The sequence below is a fragment of the Psammomys obesus genome, unplaced genomic scaffold, assembly GCF_907164565.1.
Source record: "Psammomys obesus unplaced genomic scaffold, mPsaObe1.curated_primary_1811, whole genome shotgun sequence".
NCBI classification, from domain to species: domain Eukaryota; kingdom Metazoa; phylum Chordata; class Mammalia; order Rodentia; family Muridae; genus Psammomys; species Psammomys obesus.
The window spans coordinates 12536998-12557741 of NW_026594428.1; the positions used below are offsets into that span (position 1 = coordinate 12536998).

Below are 20744 nucleotides of genomic sequence, written 5' to 3' on the forward strand. Positions count from 1 at the left end.
TGTCACCTTTTGGGCACTGTTTTGGGGAACAGAAAGTAAAAGGAAATGAATTAAATATTTTTAGAACTACTCTATTTCCTATTCTCTCAGTATTCTGAAAAACACCATTTTTTTTTTTTTTTGGTTGTTTTGAAAAGTTCCAAATCCACATTAAAGTAGATATTTCTAGACTGCCACAGTGAAGCCCCCATACACACACACACACACACACACACACACACACACACACACACACACACCATCTTTCCACACTGGCTTTCTTATCCCCACCTACCTACATACACACACTTCCCACTTCTTTTTGCTGACGGCAGGCAGCTGGTCCTCGTAGCATTTGATCCCTGCCCGCATTTTGCCTCATTTAAAAAAATGATGTTGTTTTATAGCAGGTTAGAATCATTATTATACCAAAGAGAACCAATGTGAATTCAACGAAATCATCTCTGAATACGGTCTGGACTCAGATTTCCCCAATTGTCCTCTGAATAACCTTGACTGCACCTATTGTCTTGACTGAGCATCCAATCAAATTTCTCACAATGATCTGGCTTCCTCATCTCCCCATACTTTTTGCCAATATTGTCACTTGACCAGCCCACTTAACCTGCAAAATGCCCACTTCCTGGATTCCTCTGCTTCCTACTTTGCTTTCTGTTGCTATGATAAACACAGAACAAAACAGCTTGGGAAAGGAAAAGGTTTTATTGGCTTATACTTCCAAGTCCTATTCCATCATTATGGGGAGTTGAGGCAGGAGCGTAAGCAGGAACCTGGAAACAGTAATTGCAGCAGAGACCATGGAGAAATGCTGCCTTCTCCTATGCTCATGTTCAGCTGTCTTTCGTATACCGCCCAGGCCAACATGCTCAGGATGGCACTGCCCCTGAGTGGACAGCCCAGATTTGGGAAAGGGAAGCAAAAGCAGGCCACAGAGTCAGAGACAGCCCTGCTCCAGCTAGGGGTCCCACCTGATGACCAAGCTGCACATGTGCTACACAGGTAGATGGGGTCCAGGTCCAGCCCATGCGTGCTCTTTGGTTGGTGGTTCAGTTTCCATGAGCCCCCATGGGTACAAGTTATTTGATTCTGTAGGTTTTCTAATGGTGACCTTGACCCCTCTGGCTTCCTCAATCCTTCCTCCCACTCTTCCACAAGATTCCCTGAGCTTTCCCAAATGTTTGACTGTGGTTCTCGGCATCTGTTTCCATCAGTTGCTGGTGAATCCTCTCCGAGGACAGTTTTGCTGGGCTCCTGTCTTCAAATATAGGAGAGTATCATTAATAGTGTCAGGGGTGGGCTTTCTCATGGCATGGGTCTTAAATTGGGATGGCATGGGTCTTAAATTGGGATAGTCATTGGTTGGCCATTTCCTCAAATTCTGCTCCATCTTTATCTCTGCACATCTTGTACATTAAAAAAAAAATATGTGGGTCAAAGGTTTTGTGGGTGGGTTGGCGTCCTCATCTCTCTGTTGGAAGTCTTGCCTGGTTACAGGAGGTGGCCTTTGAAATCATAATTAAAAAGAAAAAAAGGTAATGTATTGTTGTCATTTGCCAGGATTCTTTTTTTTTTTTTTTTTTTTTTGTATCCTCAAAACTTCAGCTCTCAGGTCAGTGAGGATACAGAACCTGGGTCCTTGACAAGAACTACTATGGAATCTGTGAGGATGGCCCTTGCCTTCTGGCATGCAAGATGTTCCCAGTTAGACCTAGCATTATCATCTAAGTCACTTTCATTCTCTTTGGCAACAAGTACTATTCAGAAAGCAACATCTGGTCCCTAAGCGAGCTCATTCCTGTGAATTTATTATTGATGTTAAGCTTTTCCAGCAGACAAAGAATATTAGACTATCACCCTTCACTCATTTTCAAATCCCATAGGGTGCTCCACAATTCCTCTGTCCATGCGTAGCCCTCTTCTACTGGAAACCTTCATCAGTTCAGAGCTAAAGGCACCCCCAAGGCACTGATTTTAGGTTTCTCTGTGGAGACCAAGCTTCTCACTGGCAGTGACAGGGGGAAGGCAGGGACCAGTTCCATGTGGGCCTAATAGAATTCACCCAGGTATGAGGTCTCCCTAGCGGGTCCTCAAGGATGGGCAGACTTTTACTCATGATAGTGATGATGTCTCCCAAGGGAGGTGATTGTCTAATTAGACATTATCCAAACACACACTGTGACTTGATTCTTAAGGGGCCTACAGTGGACTTCCTCCCAATGGCTTCTGGGCTGTCTCTCCTGGAGAGTTAAGGACAGGGCAGCCTTTGTACCTTTTGCTATGAAGATCACCTGCTTCCAACACAGTTGCTGAACCCATTACCTTTGGAGAAACATCTCCTTAGCCCTTAGCGATTGCAGCCCCAACTGACTGTGATGAGCTCTGTCCTCTCTACAGCAGCCTGAGGTGATGTTTTCTCTTATGATAAAGTCAAGGGGAATTGTCTTGGAGAGGCTGTTGCAACAAGAAGTTACAGAGCTCTTGGTGAGCTGACGGACCTAAGTTTTCATGGTGCATCCCCTTTCTAGGCCTGTTGAAATGTGGAGAAAAATGAACATCTCTGGTTGGGAAGAGAGGTCATTTGCTAAAGAGTTTGCCTTGCCACAAGGACCAGAGTGCATCTCCAGTTTATTTCCCCACCCCCACTTTGGGGCGGGTATGCTTGCAATCAATCCTAGCACTTGGCTCATTGGCCATCCAGCCCAGCCTTCTTTGTAATTCCTGGCACCTGAGTAATGACCCCTGGAGATGTCCTCCAGCCTCCGTATTCACGTATGTACATGCACATCCCACATATGAATCTGAACATGAACATGCATACATGAACACACACATACACAAGGAGGACAAGTAGAAGGAAAAGGGGGAAGAGGAGAACTGCTTCTTAGAATCAGTAACATATAAGGGTTAATGGACTGTTCTGATCAAATCACATTCTTCCTAAGAGCCCATAGCTTTCTGCTAGTCGCTGCTTGGGTTGGAAGCGCCTCTGGAGTGCGATGGCTCAGAGAGCAAGGCTCTGGGAGGTGCCTCTGCTCGTTCCCTTTGTAGTTCTAAGAGAGCTCGACTGAAAGCACCCAGGAGGGGCTTTCTATCAGTCACGTCCCTTGTCGCTGTGAGGAAAAACCTGATGGAATCTAGGGAGCCTTAGTTTATGCTTCAGGGAGGTTTCAGCTGTGCTAGGAGAAGACATAGCGGCTTCTGTGGTAGCAGGGTGTTGTCTTTGCTGGCAGGGGCCAGATCTCCAGGTGAGGGACCACCTGGGAATGAGAAAAAACAACTGTGATTATTTGAATTGAAGCCAGGTGCAGAGAGCTCTTGAAGGGCAGGGTGAACTGTTCTGAGAAACAACCAGCTGTAAACTATAGAGCAAAAGTGACCTGATTTTCAGGTATAAAAACCCTGTGCTTTGCATGTTCAGGGTCATCTCCTATCTTTGGAGGGGCGACCCTATCGAGATAGCAATAAAACCTCTTGCTTTTGCATCGAGCTGTGGTCTGTGAGAGTTCCTGAGAAGGGCGCGGTCCTGAGCAGTGAGACTCCAGGTCTTACAAAAGAAACCCTGGTACAAGTCTCACTCTACATGCGGCTCCCCCCAGGACCTCTCCCCCCTCCCACCAGCTTGTGATTTCTGAAGAACTCGGCCATTTTGGCTATGTGCTGTCTTGCTTTCCAGATGTTCTCTGGTGTCCTGGCTCGCTATTGGACACTTGGTCCTCGGCAACTCTCTTGGTCCACTTGCCTCCTCCCCTACCTCCTCACACAGCCTGGTTCAGTCTAGACCCTTCCAGATGCTTCTGGCTGTGTTCTTCCTCATCTCTACAATAAAACCTTCTCTTCTGCCTTACCTAGGAGCAGTCATATCCTCATTTTCATTCAACAGAATGATATCTACAGTAGCAGGGCTATTATTTATGATGATGGGAGTCTGCAGTGGAGGCTCCTTATTCCTTGGCAGATCAATAAGCAGAAAACAGGACTGGTAATAGGCTCAGGCTACAGCTTTTAAAGACCCACTAGGCAGACTCCACCTCCTAAGTGTTCCACAACCTTTAAAACAGTATCTAAGGCTGGGGACTGGGTTACCAAAATATGAGTGTAGAGGAATTTTAGTTTAGAATATGGCTGCTCTCACAAGAGATCACATCCAAGGACATTTTAGGTCTGTGTGATCAGCTGGAATGCAAACACACCTTCAATGGAGGAGACAGAGTCAAGCAGGTCTGAGTTAAGGCCAGCTTGGTATATGGCAAATTTCAGGTAAAGAAAAGCTTAGGTTGAGGTGTAGTGATACACACCTTTAATCCCAAACAATGAAAGTAAAGTTAATTTGTAGAAGGAAGCACCTGTGTTTGAATGTGATGTTCAATTGAGTGGCAGAAAAGGTGATGAATCAGAGACAAATTTGATAAAATAGGACATGCCAACTCTTAAGAAAACAGAGAGGAAAGGGTACGGGCAATGCGGAGTGAGAAGAGTCAGTTTTTACTAGGACAGTAATAGAGAATCGAATTGCAGAGAGAGAACTCAGGTAAAGATGGAATGAGCCAGAGAATGAGAAGAAGCCAGAGATTAGAGCACATTGCTTGTATTGTTTGAGGCGAAGCAGAGCAACTCAGGGGCCAAGAGAAAAGCCAGGTTGAGTAAGTCAGCTAGGAGAGGAGTTTGAGCCAGAACATCTAAGTTGAACCAGCCAACCCAGGGCTCAGAAAGAACAAGAAAGGTGAGCTTATTAAGCAGTAAGTCTCAGAGATTGAAAATATTCTAGGCTTGGGTTGGATTGTATGGAGTCTAGATGCTTCCAGGACTAGGCCTAGGTTAGCAGATGGAAGCAATAATCCTCCAAGACAACTGAATTAGGTGAATAAAAGTTCCTTTTATATATGAGTCTACCAGACAGTTTAGAGTCAAGCAGTAACATTCTGTTCCTGGCCCCCAAAGATTCACACCCATTTTGCAGTACAAAATGCAAAAAGCAGAACAAAAGGGCTGCCAAGGCAAGGCACATAGACCAGATAAAGCTGTGGATAGACAAGCATAACCATTTTGGGGAGATAGATTTGTTCAGTACAGTGGAGTACCTGGTTTAGAAAGGGGTGGGCAGGGGTGAGGGTCCAAGAGGGACAGTAAGAAGTCTGTGTTCTGTCTTTCTCCTGTGATCCAGCATAGGACTTCTCCATCTCTTGGAAGCTACTGAACGCTGAAAGTGAGAGCAGTACAGCTCTGTATCCACAGGAAACCTTTGCATCTACCTGGAGGGACTTTACAGGCTGCTAGATAACCCCAGGGTCGGGGCTGGTAGCCAGAGGAACCAACCATGTGACTAGACTGTTGGAACCTGTGCATTACACTTCGACCTCTGGAGAAAACAAAAGGGTAGAGATTGGGTTACTTACCAATACTCAAAGGTTTTCTCACACTCGCCTGCCTACCTTCTAAATGAAGAGTTACAGGGAGGTTTATGGTTGGTGAATACATGCTATTTTGTGCCAAGATGATGGCACATACCAACTCTTCAGTGGATAACAAGCTCCTATTTAGCATAGTTTGAGATGTTGCCCTCAGAACTTCATTTGTGTCCCTTATAACTTTAATAATAAGCTGGCAACAGTACCTGAAATGGATTCCAGCTCTGAAAGCCACCACAACCACTTGTCAAACTAGGGGTGTGGGCTGTAGGAATCCCTGGTTTATAGACAGGAAGTCAGAAGTATGACTTTACAGACCGTGTAGTCAATCCATGGTCACTAATACCAACCCCGGTGGTAAGTGCCAGAAGTCCCATGTTGACAACTGGTATGAAAACCCACATTTTGATGTTGGAAGTGTTGTGAGCTAATAGCTTGGCAGTGGAGAGAGCAAAGGTCACTAGTGAAGGACCTGCAGGGCTGTGAACCATGAACATAGAATTTTAATGCTAATGCCTCAATAATACAGACAGCACTTAAATCTTGCAATGCTCCAGCCTTTTAGTTAATGCTGGCTGCACACTTATTCTTGACATCACAGTGAAACTGCAGGGTCTGCCGTCACCAGACAGGTGTCAAACCAAATGCACACTTTAAAGGATTGCTCGTGGGATGTAACTTTCATAGCTCTTTCATTATGTTCCACGAATCTAATTTTAGCACACAAAGTACCCCAGGAGACCGGAGGCCTGATTCCGAGACCTGGATTTGGAGATAATGACACCCTGATTTTGCTTGGGTGGTAGAAGCTGAATTGGAGTTCCTGGGACTATAGGAGACTGGTGTCTTGATTCTGTCACTTCTTTGACAGAAGCCAAAGAAAAACAGTGACAGTAAAGAAACCCACTGTCTTGAGAAAGTCCATTGTTCCCCAAACCAAATCTTGGTAACAGAGTCAACACTTTCTTCTCTCTGATGTTTACCTGAAAGTCTTTGCACATATAGGGTGGTTCCTTGGCTTATAAATGGGTAAAATGTGCATTAAACCCCTTAAGTTCATTTAATATGCCCAGTCTACTGCACATCCTGGCTCATGCCCAGCACATTGGACAGACCATCTTGGTGATTTCCTTCATGATAATGCAGTTTGCTGGAAGATGTAGCTAGAGGCAGCTTTCTACTTTCAGAGCACACCACCACATACCTATAGTAAATGCAAAAGTCAAGGCGATTTCTATTGAGGATGCCTTGCTTTTATAACATCCACAGTCACCCAGTTTAAAATGAGCAAGTACAAGCAAGGACAATCAGCACCCTGCTCCATGAAGTTACACTGGCTGGCCAGCACCTCTGAATTCAATTTGATCACCACACCAGGGTCTCACACATAATATTCCATGTGCATAGATCTGTGTCTCTGTCAAGATGCCTGTTGGCCTCTGAGCTACAGCTTCTGTGTCCACTCACATGACATTTCCAAAAGCTATCCCAAATGAAACAGCAGCGGCCTTTCTTTTTCTCCCAATGTCATAATTACTTTTCTATTGCCATGACTAAACACCATGACCAAGAAAACTTATAAAAGAAAGTGCTGAATGGTGTTCAGGGTCCCAGAGGGACCAACATGACCAACATGAAAGGGAGCATGGTAGCTGGCAGGCATGGTGGTTGGAGCAGTATTGAGAACTTACAACTAATCCACAATCATGAGGCAGGAAGAGAGAGAAGAAGAGAGAGAGAGAGAGAGAGAAACATACACAGAAAGATACAGAGAGAGAAACAGACAGACAGACAGGCAGGCAGAGTTAATTTGTGAAGGGTGTGGCTTTTGAAACCGCAGAGAAACACACAAAGACAGACACAGACAGACAGGCAGGCAGGCAAGCAGACAGAGTTAACTTGTGAACGGTGTGGCTTTTGAAACCAAGAAGCCACCTTAGTGACACACTTCCTCCAACAAGGCCACACCTCCCAAGGCTCCCTAAATAGCCCCTAATTAGCTGGGGACTAGGCAATCAGATGTGTGAGACTATAAAGGTCTTTCTGATAGAATACTGGCTTTGTGAGAAGAGGGTAAGAGACACCAGGTGGTATGTTTCCTTTCCCTTTCTTGTCCTCTGTGACCCTCTAATATCAGATAACATAACTAGAAGGCACTTGCCAGATGCTTTTAGATTCCCTGAGTCAAGAACTGAGACAAAAAAAAAAAAAAAAAAAAAATCACTGTTCTTTATTAAATACCAGTTATCAGGTACTTTGTTACAACAGCAGATGATGGCCTGACAGTGTGGTCTCAGCTCATATTAGTTTTTATTATTTAATTTTTTTATAATCACAATTAATGTATGCCCGTGTGCTCATACAGGCACACATATAAATGTGCAGGGAGGTTGGAAGGTACCTTGCAGGATACAGTTCTCTTCTTTAGCCACATGGTTCTCACAGACCAAACTCAAGTCATCATGGTTGCTAGCCTGCATCTTATCTTGCAGAGATACCTTGTTATCCCCACTTGTTTATAATTAGCCATTTTGAGGTCTTTAAAGAAAATCCATACTGGACTTGGAGCGATGGTTCAGTGGTTAAGAGCCTGCACTGGTCTTGTAGACGATCTGAGTTCAGCTCCTGGTACCATGCCAGGTAGCTCACAGCCACCTGCGACTCCAGAGGATCTAATGCCCTCTTTTGGTTACTACCAGTACTTACAATAGCATGTGCGCCCCACCCCCAACAAACACACACATATGTGATACATACTTTAAAAGTAAAATTCTTTTAAAAAATATCCTTTTGGAAGACAGACGAGTGACCTTGTTAACTGGAAAGTGACTTGGAGCAATAGACAGTGGAACCACTAACCAGTGATTAATGTGGAACGATCCTTTAGTTTCCAGTGAGGCCAGAAGGGCAGGGGTCCAGAATACAGCAGGACCCAGCCACAGCTCACGTCTGCTGCCCTTCTTCCCTGTGAGGTGCTACTACCAAGAGGATTCAAGAGAAGCTGATAAGGAATCAGGTACAAAGAATCTTTAAATCAGACATCTAGGAGTTAAATGATTTTGACATTGGTGTGAAGGATGAAGGAAAGCACGAAGAAAGGATGGCTACCTTGGGCAGAAGATTCCAGGGTTACTTGAGAAATATGGAGGAGTTCAGAGTAGCCTCTCAACTCTGGACAAGCAGACTGGTAGGGCAAATGATCACTGATGGACAGTCAGGCAGTTTCTTCACAGGGACATCTATAAGAAGGAGCGAAGGTGAAACTCAGCCTGGGCTCTGTTCCCTAAGCTGGCTTCCTGCTATGGGGCTGCATCTGCTTAAAGGTACCTTTCCTAATTTGCACAGTCACTGCGCACATGTGCAGTGGTCCTGAGAAAGCCTTTGTGTTGCTCCAAGCATATGATCTGCAGATAAGGCCTCTTCTCTGACAGGCAAGTATGATCTCTCTTTGCTGTTAGGTAGCAATAGGTACCCCAATAGATGTCTGAGAGGCCAGCCCTTCATATGAGACTGTTTGTGTAAACACATCCCTTAGGAAAAGCCGGTCAGACAGACACTTCTGGCTTGGATAGTCCTGGTTTTTACAAGCACCATATACATTCAGCTGAGCATGGAAAGAGTATTATTTTTGTGATTCAGGCACTAGGTTAGGAAATGAGGTCAGAAGAGGTTGTGAAGTGGGGATGGATCTCCTTTTCCTTTGTTACTGTTACGTGATGTTCTTATTGATCTGTGCTTCGAGTGAGCGACTGGAGCTCTTGGTTTGTGACTAAAACGTCCAGAAAGTTAGGAAGAAAGAATAGAAAGCATGGTAAGAAGATAATATAGAAATGCTTGAAAAATGTTAACCCACAAAAGTTTTATCTGGGACAATGATACATACAATGTGCACAATGGCTCCTTTTTCTTGAGAACGGTGGATTCACTGAATGATTCCAAAAGGGAAAAATGGAAAAACAACAAAAACAAATAAACAAAAAAAACCACACAAACAAATAAAAAGTCTTGTTGGCATTTTTCTGGCTCTTCAGTTTGATTTTGCTCAATGAGGCTTAATTAATTATTCATTCTTTTTCTTTCTGTTATTAATTTTCTATCTAGTTTAAAAGAGAAAAACAAGAACCCCTTTGCACTAGGTTTTTCAAGACCTGTTATTTTTTTGAACTGTTTTGTTTCCATCCAGTAGCTACATTTTTTTCTCTCTGATTTTTTTTTTTGGGGGGGTACCTTCCTTGCCCTTTTCTCATATATATTGTTTAATTGTGTAGTTCATAGTATTCAATAACTCTGTTCCCAACACACATCAGGGTCAAAATCAGAAAAAAATTCACAAGACTTATTTTTAATTATTTACTTATTTTGAGTCAGGGTCTCATTGTGTAGCTTTGGCTTGACTGGAGCTTGCTAAGTAGACCAGGCTTGCCTTGAACTCACAGAAATCTGCCTCTGTCTCCCAAGGGCTAGGATTAAAGCCATACACCACCACTCCTGCACCACAATGCTTTTAAACATCAAAGTTGGGACAAGTAGTGAACAAGATTTATTGCATCCACCCAACCTTAGTTTTCTGTGCTCAGGGCTGAATAAATTACTCAGGCATTATGAAGATAATTAGGCAAAGAATAACTACCCAGGAGTACCGATTCATGTCTCTCCACGAGTGTCTACTCTCATGCTGCAAGTTTTCAGTAATTATTACAGGCCAGAGGTAAAGAAGAACATAGGGCTAGCGCAGTTAATCCAGCCTTCGTCTAAGCAGCCTTTTCTCTGTAGCTATTTGGAGAGAGGGGGCAGAAAACCCTTCAGAAAGCAGAGCTGTTGTAGAAAGATCTATCATTAAAGGGAAACAACGAAGACTGAAAAGCACACAGCAACCAGAGCTTAGCCTTTTGGCGACTGCCCTTGCCAGAAGCCTTTACTCCATCCACAGATGCTGAAGACAAACCGTGAAGAATCTTGTAAACTTGTTTCAGAAAGCTTGTTTCTGAGTTTGGACCACAGGGACACCAGTTGTGGAATCCCACTGCCCTGAATTCCCAGCTCAGGTCTGTGTCAAGTGCTAAACAAAGCCCAAGCTACACCAAAAAGAATCTTTTATCTACCCAAAGCATCTCCAGCAAGGCCAAGGAAGTCCCACACTGGACAAAGTTTTTGGGGTGGTGGTGATTGAATTGTTCCCACATTGTCTTTTTACTGCTTCCAGGACCTCTTTGCATGGAGTTGTCACCTGGATGCCCCTAAAACAACAACAACAACAACAACAACAACAAAAAACAAACAAAACTGAAAGTTGTCCCTGATGGGTAACTGAATGTCTTTGAAGAAAACAAGGGCTGATTTCTTCCTGCATCTCTCATCTAGGCCCTTTCTCATGCTGAACTCCCAACAGAAAACATTGCTTCCTCTGGCCACGCCCACTGTGTCTCTCTGGGCTTTACAAGTTAGGAAAGATGTCATCTACTACAACCCAAACACTTCCGACATGACACCTGACTTTGGATGCGGTTTAAAGGAGGAATGTCTTGGCTCTGAGGATTTCCATCTGAGGCTCCTTGTGACACGGAGAACAGATCCACTGAAGCAACCACCTCCAAAGCTCTGCACACTAGCACGGTGGGGTCACAGGCTACCCTCTGGCTTCGCTGCTTCCTGATCAGTTCTCTGACATTCAGCAAAGAACAACTCTCATTTCTGAGCCAACAGTTCACTTAATCCCAGCTTCTGACCAGTCCTCCTAAAATCAGAGGGCCCGATCACGGTCCTTCCTTGACTCAAATGTACTTCGTCCTTTCCCAAGTCATCATTTTTTTTGTTTGTTTTGTTTTTTGTTTGTTTGTTTTTTAATCTGACACAGTTAGGCAGGGTGTTCTTGCAAGGGCCTTGGACAGGGTCGGGCACGACCAGGAGCATCCGGATATTTTCTTCAATGCTGAAGGATGGACGACTGCCTGCTGTGGCTGGAGAAAGAGAAAATGCTCTCCCTTCCTCCTTTTAAAATCCAAAACCCAGACTCCCCTTGAGATGAGTCCTCTACCTGGCCTCCTCAGCTGGACGGGAAGAGGAAGCATTTTCCGTTGGTCCCTAGCTCCCTAGGGACGCCGCCCAGCTCGCACTCCCCCAGCAAAGCGGAGGATGTGCAGCCAGGCCCAGGGCGGCCCCGCCCCTACACGAACTTGACCGCACCCTCTTCCCCAGCGCGGCCCGGCCTGACGTCACAAGGCACCCAGCCGCCGGCACCCCGCGGTGCGCACCCCGCGCCCCGACCGCTCGCTGCTGCTCTCCGGGCGCTCACCACCCGGCGCGCGCGTGCCCGCTCTTCCTCCTCCCCCTCCCCGTCCCGGTCCCCATCCCCATCCCTGCCAGCAAAGCACCGCTGAAGATGGCGAGCCCGGCGCCCGACGAGCACGCCGCACAAGGATGCCCGGCCCCGGCTACGGAGGAGCAGGCTCCGAGGCCCGGGGTTCCCGGGGAGGAGGCGGCGGTGCGGGACGCAGGGCCGGCGGGCGCGGGGCCGCAGGTGGAGGAGGCCGCGGGCAGGGTGGCCGCCGCCCTGACCTGGCTGCTCGGGGAGCCGGTGCTGTGGCTGGGCTGCCGCGCCGATGAGCTCCTAAGCTGGAAGAGGCCGCTGCGCAGTCTGCTCGCCTTCCTGGGTGCCAACCTGCTGTTCTGGTGAGCGCTTGGGCTGGGTGGGGGCGCCCCGGAGAGCAGGTGACCTTGGGGCGCTCGGAGCTCCGATGTGGCCCGGCTGGGCTGAGCTGGGCGCTGCGGTGGAAGTGACAGCCACCGTCCCACTTGCTTGGTCACCTGTCTGAAACAGGTAGTCACCCGCTTCAACTTCCCTCCAGACGCACTTCCCTGTGAGTGGCTGTCACCCTTGCTGCGGGTGTCCAGTCTCCAAGAAGAGGTGATGGTCAGCTGACCCACGTGCTCCTGTATTTAGGGATGTTCCAGAGCTCTTGAAAACTTCGGCCTTGGTATTGTCAACTCGCAAGTCTTGACCTGTATTTCCAAGTATGAGTGTACAGAGGAGGCCCTTGGACTTGAATTAATTTTTGCACACACATATCTGAGGCATATCTGGACCAGCTTAGATACACTCCTATACACTGCTGCCCTCAGCAGCCACCAGAGATGGGCCGTGAATGGTTAGTTTTTCCCTCCCTAGAGGGTAAGGTTTACTGCCTTTGCTCCCAAATGAGAAAGCAGGAGGTAAACAAACAGGTGGATTAGGCACAACACGCCCCGCCCCAAGGCTGCACAAGGGGGAGAGGGGAGGGGTTGGAGTGGTGGTGGCAGGAGTAATTTCAGGCGAACTCCAGAGGGAATGTGGGCGAGGGATGTTTTGAATAGCACCCCAGTCAACAGGTTTGCCTCACCAGGAAGTGGTCTCCCTAGGTAAGCATCAGGCAGAGTCTGGCTCCATCGCAGAAGGATGTGTCCTATCGTCTGGTACTAGATCACCAAGGGAGGAGGAAAACCTTTGTCTGCTGAGTGTCTTCATGACAGACATGACCTTCGCAGTTTTTCTAACATATACCTATTTACAGGATGTAGGTTCCTTAATCCCAATGTTGGGAAATAAATAAATGCACAAGAGAGACACAGCCTATCATTTTTTTTTCTAAGTTAACTTGAGGAAAGTGAAGGATTTTCTTTAGATCCCTCCCTGCTAGTCTCGGTTTTCTCCGGAAACGAGCTGGGTCTTGTTGCTGCCTGTGGATGTTAATTAACTTTAGGTCTCTCAGCTATTGCTGTTTCTGGAGTTTATCCCAACGGTCTATCCTATTGTAAAGTTACCTGAGCCCTTAAATAAAGAGGTTATATTATGTTGAGCTAGACTGGGCAGGAAGCCAAGTCTTAGGGCTTGTGTCTCATTTATGTACCAATAAGCAGCGTGTTTTAAATTTTTTGTTTTAAGTTTTATTTACTTAAGAACACCACAGTTCCAAAGTTTGAAGGTACAAAATTGTAAACAATTTGAAAATCTTTTTCCTTTGAAAATCTCTTTCCCACGCCCATCCCCAGATCCTCAGCTTCCTCCCAGAGGCTCCTCCCGCCCCCCTGGGGGCTAGCTCTCTGTGGGGCTGTGTGTGTGGGTGTGGGTGTGGGTGTGTGGTGTTGGGGTTAGATAGTGCCCGTCTCAGCAGAAGCACTGCTTGCTGTGCAGGCTGTAGGCTGGCACAGTAAGGATTCCTCGTTTAAGGGTGGGTGCCTTGTTGAGCCCTCCTTGTTTCTCCAGTTCATAGATTCCTTTCTCAGATGTCTCAGAACATTGGACCTGCCTCCTAAGGAAGCTCGGACACGTGCATTTTGAGTGCGATAGCCAAGTCTTATAACGTGTACCGCTTTGTATATATGAAAACACTTTATAAGATGATTCCCACAAGTGAAACTGTTGAGTCAGAGGGCATGTGTCCTTGTCCTTTTAATGGCTGTCACTGTACTGTCCTTAGGGTTCTACCAGATTATTTGCCCACCAACAGTGAGTGTGACCGCATGGTCCTCTATGCTCTTGCCAAAAAGGTTTTGAAAGAAGTTTTAATCTTATAAATCTAGTAGGTGCAAAGGGTATTTTGGTATGGTTTTAAATTTGCACTTGTGTGAGACTGAATGTTTTTTCTTGTATTCAAGGCCACCATAATTATCTTTTTTCTGCAGTGCCTATTTACCTAAACAACTCTGGTCTATTTCTTCATTTTAGACAATGATCTTCTTATTGACTTACTGGAGCTCTTTTTATAGGATGGGTTTTAGCATCATTAATGTAAAGAGTTGCAAACACTTCCCTATGATGTATTCTTGCATATGTGTATGTGTGTGTGTGTAAGGGGTGTGTGTGTGGGAGTTTATGTGTGTTCTTGTTTACATCTATGTGTGTGCACTTAGTAGAGGCCAGAGGCCCTCTTTAATTGCTCTCCTTAGTTTGTTTTTTTCAACAGGCTTTCTCACTAAACCCAAAGCTCATAAATATGGCTGGATTGGTTGGTCATTGAGCTTCAGGAATCTGCCTGCCTTTAGCCCTGGAGTTACAGAAACATGCTGTCATTCCCGGCTTTGATGTGGTGCTAGGGATCTGATCTCGGGTCTTCCTGCTAGTGTGGCAGGCCTGTTCCTGACTGAGCCACTTCTCTAGCCTCCCTATGACATATCTGTCAGAACAACTGTTGGAACTTTTTTTTGTATAAATAATTATAAACTATATTTAATATTTTTCATGAGTATTGTCTCCCATCCATCTTATTTATCACTTTGATGGAAGACAAACAGTGGCTGGTTGGAATCTTATTTATTTTATTTTTCCTGTTTGCAGTAGCTGGATTCCATGCAGGCATTTTCTCTAACAAATAACCATTCTGCTCTCAGAATTCAGAAGCTCTTGCTGCTTTTGTGTTATAATCCATTGGACTTCACAACTCCTTTATTAATGCCATAATGTTTTTGAAATCTTCCTTACTTGTTTATTTGGGGTTAAACTATGCTTTTCACAGCCTAAAACTTAAAATACAAGCTAGACTGTCTTCTCAAATGATCTGATCGTTGTTTTCAGTCCTTCCTTCTTTTTTTTTTTTTCTCAAAAAAACCAAACCAAAACAAAACAAAACAAAACAGGGTTTCTCTAGGGTGTAGCCCTAGCTGAACTTCACTCTGTAGACCAGGCTGGCCTCAAACTTACAGAGATTTGACTGCCTTTGCCTCTTGAGTGCTGGGATTAAAAGCATGAACCACCACTGTCCAACTTTTTTTTTTTTTTTAATAAAAACATGTTATTATTCTGTTACCCAAACTGGTCTCAAACTCATGACAATTCCCCTGCCTCAGCTTCTTAAGTATTAAGACTAAAGGTGTGACCCATCATTCCTGGTTATAGATGACTTAATTTGGTTCTTTAATATTCTATGTCCCTAGAATGCTAAAGCTTTTGTTTTATATGAAAAAAAATTAAGTCAATATGTTAAAATATAATAGGCTATAGAATGAGAACTTGACTCAAAACAAAAGAAAAACCCAAATCTTAGCATAAGTGGTGGGATGCTTCATTCATTATTGCTGCTGTCCCAATCTTGTGGAAGTTAACTTTGTAAATACAGTTTGCATGATTTAATGTCTGCTACTAACAATTGCTTTGAGGATTTTGAATTTGACTCGGAAAATTTGACATTGATTACCCGGCCAGGACCTGCAGTAGTTAGTGCATTGGAACCTGGGGATTGAAGCAGGTCCCGGAGAGTTAGGCTGTCTCCAGTATGCATTCAGCAAACACATGGAAAGTTTGAGGAAGGGTAATTTGCTCACGTTGTGATGGTCTGGGTGGGACAGAGTCGTTGTGGATGGGAGAGACTTAGGATCTTCATGGATTGTGCTGAAACTGGACCTTGGTGAACAGGGGTGGTTTTAGTAGGTCTTGGACCTGGACAACTGTAAGGGATACACTGAATGAAAAAAGACATCTCAAAGGCATACTCAACATTACATCTACAGCTCAGTGTGGTGGAGAAAAAAGCACCAAGGAAACTAAAGGCAGGTGAGGTTGGCTAGGTGTTGTGGGGATATATTTCTTGTCAGAAATGCTATGCTTAGTGTTTGGACTTAATTTTTAATTAAGAAGGACAATAAAAATGACCTGCGAAGTGTGCATAAATATTAAAATTGGGCAAACAAAGTGGTGTTCCTCTATTCCCACCACAAACAGCTGCATAGCTTGAAAATAAACAATGGGTACAGGCAATAGTACAGATGAGCTTTACAAGTGTAGTTTTGGGATCCAAGAAACACAAAGTGGCATGCGCAACTGCTGGCTCTCTGGATGCTGCACAATGACTTAATTTACAGTTCTAAGATGTGTGAAAGTGACCCAAACTGACCTAGGGACACACACATAGGAGATAAAACCACAGGCATAGCATTCTTTAATCGGACACACATCCACAGTCTTATGGGTTATGTGCTTATATACTTGCATTTTCCATAAGTATATAAGAAATGACAAAAAACAGATCTTCAGTCATTTTGTGGAGAAGTATGACTAAATGTAAGCTGCATGTAATGCCAGTCTCCAGGATCAAGGTTTCCACAGCGGAAACAAACTGAGCCACAGTTCAGGAGTCCTGGAGCTGTACAAGGCTTCAGAAAACACGATCTCACTCATTTAACTTACAAGGAGTATGTTTTCAAAATGATCCTTCTTGATTTTTAAAACAACTAATATAACATCATAATTTCAGAGATTAAAAAGGAGAAAAGGATAAGCATTGTAGAACTCTTTCCCATCATGCCTGGCAACCCGGCCTCCTCACAAGGGCAGCTAGGGTTACAGTTTAAACACAGCTTGAAGTGAACCAGTGAAACAGAAGTGACAGTTTACTTTTTAAGAGATGTCTTAATTTCTAAGTGTGTGTGTAGGGGTTGTATGTGCGTGTGAACACATGTGCCTGTAGAGGTCAGAGGTCACTGAATCCCCTAGAGCTTGAGTAACGGGAGGTTGTGAGTCACCTTAAGTGTGTGCTGGGAACTGAACTCAGGTCCTGTGCAAGGGCCACAAGTGCTCTTAACTCCTGAGCCATATCTCCAGCTGAATGCTTTTAGTTTTAAAGAATCATTTTTAAAAAATTTATACTAAGAAGAAGATATTGTATGTGCATAGTTAAATATATACACGTGTATCTGTGTGTGTGTGTGTGTGTGTGTGTACATATGTTTGTGATCACAGTGGCAATCAAGATTTAGAGTGCTCCATCAATTGGTGCCTTAGTTAATTTTATTTCCCTGTGATAAAGCACCATGACCAAGACAACTTGTAAAAGAAAGCATTTAGTTTAGGGGCTTATGGTCCAGAGGGTCAGAGTCCATGCCATCATGATGGGGAGCATGGCTCCAGGCAGGCAGAGACAGTGCTGGAACTGGAGCTGAGAGCTTTTATCTGATCAATAAGCATGGGACAGAGAGAGCTCACTGGAACTGACTTAGCCTTTGACACCTCAGATCCCACGCCCAGTGACCACCTCCTCCAAAAAGGCCACAGCTCCTAATTCTTCCCAAATAGTTCCATCAACATTTACTATATGTGCCTATGGGGCCATTCTCATTCAGACCACTGCAACCTAAAAGGGTGTTTTTAGTCTGTTTCCTGTCAGTCCTCACCTCAGGGTCTGATCTCCTTTAACATGATGTCAACTATCTTTTCTAAAGTTCCACATAATGATAATGTGTGGCATGCTGTCTTTTGTGTCTGTCTGACCTCACCGAGTCTACACCAACTTTGAAGCTTCATTCCTGCTTGGTTTTTGTTTTCCCAGACAGGGTTACTTTGTGTAGCCGTGGCTGTCCTGTGGAACCATCTCTGTAGACCAGGTTGGCCTTTATTGTACCTCTGCCTTCTGAAAGCTGGGATTAAAGGCTTCTGGTGAATTTGTTCCTCTTCTTCTTTTTAGTTTTTGAAACAAGAGCATTTATTTTATGACTGATTGAAATCCTCAAGATGAGCTGGATGCTGCAACAGCTGTCCTCTTGGGTTTAGGTGGTGTTCCTTCCTGGAGTTCAGATTCTGCGATAGACAATTTTCAGGTGCCTCATCTGCTCGGTCCCTGTAGCATTCTGTCTCTTAACCTTGGCACTCCAGTCATACTTCCTTTTGTGCTTGGCAGGGTAGCCACGTGAGCCACAGGCCGACTTCTGAAGGTGGTGGGCCTTAGAGCCACAGCGGTGTGGGTACAACATATGCATCTCAAGGAGGATGTTCCTTTTGTCATCTTCTGCAGCTTCTGCCAGATACAGAGACTGGAAGAGTTAACAGTTCTTATATTGCTGAGTGCAATGCTACTTTGGAGGAGTATGTCACAGTGGTGTCCTCCATTTGCAAGCTGATATCCATATAAAGAATTTTCATGCTTGCCTGTTACTGTTTACTATTATGAGAGTTATTGGAGATCTCAGGTAGAAGCCTGGGTGTGCAGCTTTGTGTTTTGGTAATGGGAAGTAAGTGGTAATTTGGGTTTTGTTATAGATTCATTATAGTGCCCCTGGATGAGGAAGGAATGGAACAAAATGCCCATCTTACAAGTCGCCTTGCTGGCCATGATTCTGAAATATATTGAGTCACATGCCTCTGCAGCTTAAACAGCTGCTCTGCTCAAGCTCTCAACTCATTTGTTGGTGACTGTGACATCTAAATGTCTATGTTGTGGAGCTTTTCTTCATGTCTAACCATTATGCGAACATAGTTCCTCTCACCTGTGGAACAATTAAAAGGCAGTGAATTGGTATTCTTGAGATGGCTACACAGGGATCCACCTTGCAGGGACCTTTGGTCCTTTGACTTCCAAAGCATCTTGGGTACATTCTGGAATGCTGGTGGGAACCACTGAGAGTCTTCAGAGTGCCATCATCTATGGGGTTGGCTCAGAAAGCTGCAACCTCCCACTTGGTTCAAGCATGCCCTCCCCCCTGCTCTGACTGCTCCCTAGCTTGTGGTGGAGCGGAACCCAGGGAGGTAAGCATGCACCAGCAGCAACATTTCCTGTTGGTCAGCCACGCAAATACCCAAGCCATCTCCAAGCCTACCAAAGCAGAATCCCTGGAGGTGGGATGGAGATGCTGGGGCTTCTCCAGCTCTCCAGGAGACTGATACACACTCACGCTTGAGCACTGTCAGGGCTGAGAACCTTCTGGAGTTGTGAGTCCTCCTCTGTAAGATACCACTTCTACTGCTGGATGACGCAGCTAGTATACATCCTTACTAGGGTAATGGCTGTATCTTGGTTGATATGTGCAGTCACCAGCATCCGAGTCGCGCCTATAACAGACGACTCCAACCTTGGTGGCTTGTCAAAGTTTAGTGATTATAATTATTATAAAAGGTTTTCACATTTAGCACCTCATTTACATCTTATTTGTTATACATATTGTAATAAGGCCCACTAGAGTCAACAGAACTACCACGAATGACATCCCTATGCACTGTTCATTAGAGTACTTGCCATGAGGGAAATCATTCTGTACTTGCTTTGGGCATTGCAGTGACCAGTAGGTTCTTGGGGGGCTATTGAGCACCTGAAATATGGATAGCAGTTTTCAGCCTAAGGGTTGTGACCCATTAGGGCCGAGCAACCCTTTCTCAGGGGTCACCTCAGGCCGTCTAAAACCACAGATATTTGCATTATGATTCATAACAGTAGCAAAATTACAGTTCTGAAGTAGCAATGAAATAATTTTACGGTCAGACATCAGCAAAGCATGAAGAAGTATATGAAAGGGTATAGCATTAGGAACCACTAGGCTATCGTGACTCATAGTGCTCTTATATGTGTTCCTTCCCTTCTTCCACCCCTGTGCTGCATGTGGATGCGTGTGTGTGTGTGTGTGTGTGTGTGTGTGTGTGTGTATCACACACTCACCTGTGAGGCTAGAGGTCAACACTGGGTGTCTTCCTCTAGTACCCTCTGTCTTAGTTTTTGAGACAGGGTGTCTCGTTGAACCTGGAGCTTGCTGTTTTAGTTAGACTGCCTGTTAAATCCCTAGGATTTGCTTTGCTTATCTCTGTCCTCTAGCACTGAGGTTGCAGGCAAACAGCACCTCACCTGGCTTTTTCTGTGGGTGCTGGGGATTGAACTCAGGTCCTCATGCTTGCACAGCAAGTGCTTTACCTACCCAGTCATTTCTTCATCTCCTTGAGAAATGATTTTTTTTTAATTATGTTTACTTTATAAACATAAGGCATCCCATGTGGCTAGTGGCCATCCCATTAGACACATAGTTTTTGATGATAGGTACAGGGATGAATCATGAAGCATTCCCATTTTCATAAATCCAGTAGTCTTTCTACTTCCTTACACTAGATAACACCATGAGAAAACTTGGCTCGTATTTTCCAATATTACACAATTGAAGTTGGTGATTCCAGGACAGAATGAAGACAATATTGTTAGGAGGTGATTGCTTCTGCATCAGGAAGAATTACCTTTTCAGCTTACTAATGGGTCCAGTCCAAATTCCTTGCTCATCTCTGGTGATGGTTTGAATAAGAAACGTTCCCCATAGTCTCAGGCATTTGAATATTCAGTTTGCAGTTGAATATTCAGTTCCCAGTTGATGCTGCTGTTTGAGACTTAATGGGTGTGACCTTGTTGGAGAAGGTAGTTACTGGGGGGATGGCTTTGACAGTTTAAAGATTTATGCCATTTCAGGCTTGTCCTCTCTGCTTTTTCTTTGTGGTTCAAGATTTGAGCCCTCCACAGGGGTCTTTTCTGAGACTGATACTCCAACCAAGGACCATTCATAGAGATAACCTAGAACCCCTGCACAGATGTAGCCCATGGCAGCTCAATGTCCAGTGGGTTCCATAGT

The 20744-nt window shown here is 44.9% G+C and overlaps 1 protein-coding gene across 1 annotated transcript in view; it reads left to right on the forward strand.

Annotated features, from left to right (window-relative positions):
- The first annotated feature begins 11633 nt into the window (after positions 1–11633).
- The window catches only part of Retreg1 (reticulophagy regulator 1), a 143196-nt gene continuing 134085 nt past the window's right edge, over positions 11634–20744 (forward strand). The window contains exon 1 of the mRNA XM_055619012.1: positions 11634–12074. Coding sequence (XP_055474987.1) covers positions 11785–12074 — 290 coding nt within the window. The 5' untranslated portion in view covers positions 11634–11784. The remainder of the gene's footprint in view (positions 12075–20744) is intronic.